The 5,784-nt window shown below is 50.2% G+C and overlaps 1 protein-coding gene across 1 annotated transcript; it reads right to left on the bottom strand.

The window, feature by feature from the left end:
• Window positions 1–241: 241 nt before the first annotated feature.
• LOC125758290 (THAP domain-containing protein 1-like) lies at window positions 242–5,307 on the bottom strand. Its single transcript, XM_049415326.1, has 3 exons — window positions 5,174–5,307; window positions 4,936–5,091; window positions 242–266 (listed from the first exon to the last, which is right to left on the bottom strand). The coding sequence occupies exons 1-3, from the start codon at window positions 5,305–5,307 to the stop codon at window positions 242–244; spliced, it is 315 nt and encodes a 104-aa protein (XP_049271283.1).
• Window positions 5,308–5,784: the final 477 nt, after the last annotated feature.

Below are 5,784 nucleotides of genomic sequence, written 5' to 3' on the forward strand. Positions count from 1 at the left end.
GCATCATGAAGAGGCACAGAGGACTGGGCGAGGACAACGCCATCAGAATGGTCCACACGTTTGTACTCTGTCATATCACATACGTGGCTGCCATGCTCAACTGGAAAAAAGCGGAACGGCGAAGGCTCGAAGTGCACATACGACGCGCTTTCAAGACAGCATTGGGGCTCCCGGATAATGCCTCCACCGTTCTCCTCTTATAGCTAGGAGTGCACAACCCCCTTGCCGAAATAATCGAGGCTCAGCACACGGCACAGATCGCACACCTATCAAGCACGAAAGCGGGCAGAGATATTCCCGGCAAGCTTGGCCTGAACACTATTGTGGAAAGGGACAACGTCCAGCAGTTACCTAAAACCATTTTCAAATCAATTACAGTGCTCCCCTTCCCGAGAAACATACACCCGATCCACAATCACGGAAGAAGACTGGCCCGCGCCAGAGCCCTCGCGGCAGACGCAGCGAGGTTTCCTGACCAGACAGCTATCGTGGATGCAGTGCACATTCCGGGAAAGCACGCCTACTCGGTAGTAGTAATTGACGGATACGGACGAACGCGCGACTCGCTAACTCTTTACACCAAGAGGCCGGAGGTAGCCGAACAAGCAGCGATAGCACCAGCTCTCACAGACTCGAGCTTCACAACAGTATATAGCGATTCTAGAGCAGCCACTCGAGCTTTCGCAAAAGGCGGTATAAAGAAGACGACGCTGCGAATATTAGGCGGACACAACATCACCGATCACTCCATCGTATGGTTCCCGGCACACATGGGTAGCTTAGGGGGCGGCCTGCGGCATCTCAACGAGACCGCACACGAGGCGGCGCGAGGACTCATCGACCGCGTCAATCCGGTTTCCCCCGATACCCTGCATATTGAGTACAGGGATCACCTATACACTTATAACGAGATTACTAAGCTCTTTTATCTAGGCCGGCGATAGTTTCCCCTCCCGGATAAGAAATTAACGCGCAGCCAGTCGGTAACGTTACGCTTGCTCCAGACTAACTCATACCCCAACCCCTGGCGAATGAAGCATGTCGACCCAGACTACGACGGACAACATGTATGTGAACAGTGTCGTCAACGTGTAGACTTGAACCATATGCTATGTGGTTGTGCATTCGAGTAACACTTACGCGAAGAACAAGCAAAAGTGGGACAAAGTGCTGAAAAGTGCTTCACTAGAAGATCAACTTCGGGCTGTCGAGGAGGCCCGTGAGGCGGCGGAGAGCTTCGGGCTCTCTGTCCCAACATGGGAGATGCCCTCTGCACCTGGCACCTAGCCGAGTGTCCTTCAGGGCCCCTTTTTGGGCAATGAAGTTTCACCACCACCACCACCACCAATTCTTCGTCTTCGTCAGCCATAGCACAAACAAAGTGCACATAATGCCTTACAGAGATGTATAGCGGGTACCTCGCTTATCCGCAGAATGACGAATAATGGCATAGTGAGTGCTTCCCTACTTCATGGAAGTCACGGTGGTTTATGGCGTAGTGGGTGCCTTGCATGTGTACTTGTATTAGTTGCCCCAAGAGAGTCGACAACGGGCTCTGGAAGGGCCACTGTTCCAGCTTTCGCTGTGACTCTGCTGCGTGTTCTGCGCAGGCCTGGCGTTTTCTTTATTTCCTTTTACTGAAAAAGAAGAAAAAACTCACAGAGTCCCTTATGCATTCACCTAATACGACTGACAGGCGAAAGCCATCTTCTTTTTCTTCCCAGTCAATGTACAGAACATCTCCTGCTTCCATCTGATATATCTCTGCACCTAACAAGGTTTTCTTACTGCCCCAATCTGTGACGTCATATGGCGACATCATCACGTAATGAGTATTTATTAAATCACTTGTGATGACGCCGCTGGACCCCGCCGACGGTCAATTTTCGAGTTTGATTAGCTATCTAAGGCTTTCGCCTTAATACACTGTGCGGCTGTCGTGCACTGCAAACTATCTGCCGCTGGTGTTCGGGAGATGTGGCTCGCAGTAATTAGGAGGGATAATTTGACTCCTAATACATCTTCAAACTACACTAGAATGTGTAGCCTTCATTTACGACCAAACGATTTCATGGAATAGAAACAGCCGCAGCTCAGGAAGGATGCAGTAGCGTCGATTTCTGCTGACTACCCTTGACGTTTGTAGCCCAAGGTAACAACTAAACCAAGCATGGCAAGTATCACTAAACGTTACCGTGCTGCGTCCGAACAGTCAACGAATGCATGTACCTGTAGCAAAGCTGCCTCGCGATCGCTGTCATGTGCAGCGCTGACATTCGGTCCCGAAGCTGAAGAATCGGAGCCAATGGACACCACATGCGCTACCGTCGAAAAAACTGACAATCATCATGTACAGTGTCACAATGAATGCGTGCACAAGGCTGAGCAGGCTGCGCCATGCGACAAAAGCGTCCAGGTCGACAGCCATTCGGCCTCTACTTTGCTAACTACAGAAAAGGCCAATTGGAAGAGGAAACAAAGAGAGCTGAGGAGCCAGACAGACACTGAGGCCACAACAATCCGTCGTGAAATACAAAGATGAGCTCAAGCAACTGACAACAGGCCGCATTGTTCACGCCTTTCACATTGGCTCAAGTTGAGAATCGGCAATTCGACTTCAGACTTGAACATCAGCGCCTGTTCACACACATCAGCCAGTGTTGCAGGAAGCGCCGCATATGCAGGTGTTTTTGTTCGTTTTTCTTACCACGACTATTTCATTGCTTTGATCTCTGAAATTGTGGAATTGCCTGAAATAGTTCATTTTCTGGCACCAGCTGTTGCTTTCTCTCCGTGGCAACAAATGTAATTCTCAAAAGCTTTACGAAGGGAACGTGTGATCACGTATATCCCTCGAAGCAGTCTAGTGACATTTCTTGCTATTTAGCGCATAACTGCAGGCTTGCATATAATGTGCTACAGCAGTAGACGGTAGTATATGGTGTAGGGAATATCAGGGAACAGTAAGCGCTCAAGCTTTCAGTATTAGCTCTTGGCAAATGCTTCTTTCAAAAATCCACTTTCAGACAGACAAAAACCGACTGTCAGTCAGGTGAACATCACGATGGCAAACCAATTTTCCGCGCATCACTGGCATGCGCTCTCTAGTATCAGCCCAGCAGAAGAAGCGCGAGCGCGTCGATCAAATAGGCGTGAACAACACATTGCTTTGAAATGGGCTGGTTGCCCAGAATGACAAGCGTTTCAAAAATCCCGTTTACAAGTTTTCATTATACTTTAAACAACGCGAATACAGCCGAAAACTGAACCATATAGGCGCTTCGAATGCACCCACGGCATACGTTTGCGCGAGCGACGCCACGACGGTGGGTCTTCTCTGGTGGCGGCTAAAGGCTGCACCAAGGAGGTTTAAATAATACTTGCTGGAGTGGAGGCCACCTATACACTCCGTTCGGGACCTATAGAGGGAGCCTTGAAAGACGCGCGCAGCGCCACTTGCGGTGCGGCGAGCGTGCAACGTTGAGAGCCTTAGCAGACAACAGTGCCTAATTGCTTTGACAGCTATGGCGGCGCAAGCGCCCGTGGCTGGCGCGGTAGTGCTTCGAGCTGGATTTAAAGATATCGTAGTGGGATCGTTCTTCCGCGATGCCACCATTAAAAAAGGGGAAAACCTGCAGGAGAGTGGCCACGTTTTTGACGTAAGTGAACGCTTTGCTATGGCGTCTTCAGTACTGACGGCTAAATGCGTGCAACAGGCGTGCGTCACACAAAAGGCTTACTCGATAGCTATCGAGGTAAGCTGTCATTCTTTCATGCTTAGAATATTATTGGTGCATGCCCACTACCCGTGTACTTGCAAAATGCTCAGAACATTTAGAATTATCCACGGCCACTCGCCGTGGAAACTTCGGCGAGCGGCCGGGCGGCGTGGTTATTTGTTGGTGGCTTCGCGTCGTCGATTCGCAGCCACCGAGTGTTTTGCTTGAAATTGTCGGGCGTAGCAACGAGCTTATTTCAGCATCATCGCTCATCATGATCGTTTCTACCTCGCCGCTCGCGCGGCTCATGCCAAGAGCTTGAAGTGCGGGCGAGAAATAAACGTGTTACGATCGGCCCCGCTTCGTCTTTCGCTTCAAGTGATGTGACGCCGACGACGGCACGCGGTCACTTCGGCCACCATCATTCGCTACCTCTTTCGTTGTTTATGCTTCTTTCCGAGACAAACGTTGCGCTTCCGTCGCAACAGCGTTCGCAGAAAACTGCAACGACGGCCAGATCTAAGATGAAAATAAACAGCCTCGATTTTAGTTCCGTGTGCGCATTTGTTTACATGCTGCACACTTTGTTCGTTTCATCAACGCCGAATGATTACAGGGTGAACTGTTTACTACAAGTATCAACCACTTAAAGTGCTTGCGCTCTTGGCTCTCTCGTCTGCGCGAGCTCACTACGCTTTCATAATTTCCGCAAACTCTGGTGTAACCCAAGCTACGCTCTAGCGCAGAGGTGCGCAAACATTTTCGGTACCAAAAATGCGTTGGACTGAGCTAGTTGGTACATTGTCAAAATCGATAAAAAAAAACCAGCGGTAAACACAGGACACAGTGAGTGTTCCGTCGTTTCCTCTCACTGTGTCCTATGTTTACCACTGTTTTTTTTTAATCCATTTTAACGTTTTCGGGACCACGACCTCTCGAAGCTTCCGAGTGCCGTAGGGCTACACCAGCCGTAGTCTTTCTGCTTTAATACTAGGATCTTTCCGAAGAGCCGCGCCCACCTGACATTTTTGTCCCTCAACATCTCAGCGGAAGGGGATCGACTCCCAGTTAGCCCATCTCTACTTGAACAGCTGCGCTTCCGCCAGCACTAAAATCATGTCTGAAGGAACAGCGCGAACGTAAAGCACGGGACGTAGAAGAAACATTACGACGTAGAAGACGTAGAAGACGTAGAAGACGTAGAAGAAACATCAACTTATCTTCGGCAAGCACGGACCGCTTACGATACTCGTCAGGAAATATCGTTGGCACGTACGACGGGGACGACACATCCTTGGACGGCACACCCCCAACGAAATGTGCACTGCATATCTTCGCGTGCCGAGAGGGCTCCCAGTTTGTTCCGTCATGGCTGAAATGTACTAATGCTAGCGGCACAAGAAAAACAAAACCGCATAACGCGAGACGGCAGAGGGAGCGGGAACCAAGCTAACTTTTTTCGTCGCACAGCCGTGATCCACTTTTGCCGCTGCCCAATAAAGCACGGACGAGTTGAGAAACAGTGAAACGTCGTTACCGCAGGGCACGACGTGTACCTGTTGGTACAACTGACGACGCAGCAGTTCATGACTGCGTCACAGAACACCTACAACTGCGTGCTAGCGGGTGCGGGAAAGCGTTCGCTTCTGCTCGGGCTCTCAACGTCTGCTTTCTCTGACGGCCGCGCGGTGGCACGCCAGTCGCAGTGAACGGAGTGTATACTTACCAATGGGCCGCAGTGAAGCCGTGCCGCGCGCGCGGCGGCCATCTTGCCATAGGCAAGAAACGGGAGCCAAAGCGCGCCCGCCGCGCTGTTCGCGTCTTTTCGCCGTGGTTTTTAACGGTCGAGCATTAAGTGAGAAGTTGTCAAGAATAAGAAGCCAAATGGCAGATAAGAATGCAGTAAGTTTTATTCTGTTCCTTTTGGCGTTTATTTGCAAGCATGCACACCAAAGAAGGGCCTGTATCACAGTTTTCTTTAAAATAATCATCCTCGTAAGAGCAGACCTCACTTCTCTGCACTCATTTTCCTGTTTATTTCGTTCGTCATGTGACGGAGTCTTAT

Source organism: Rhipicephalus sanguineus, chromosome 4, assembly GCF_013339695.2.
Source record: "Rhipicephalus sanguineus isolate Rsan-2018 chromosome 4, BIME_Rsan_1.4, whole genome shotgun sequence".
Lineage (NCBI taxonomy): Eukaryota > Metazoa > Arthropoda > Arachnida > Ixodida > Ixodidae > Rhipicephalus > Rhipicephalus sanguineus.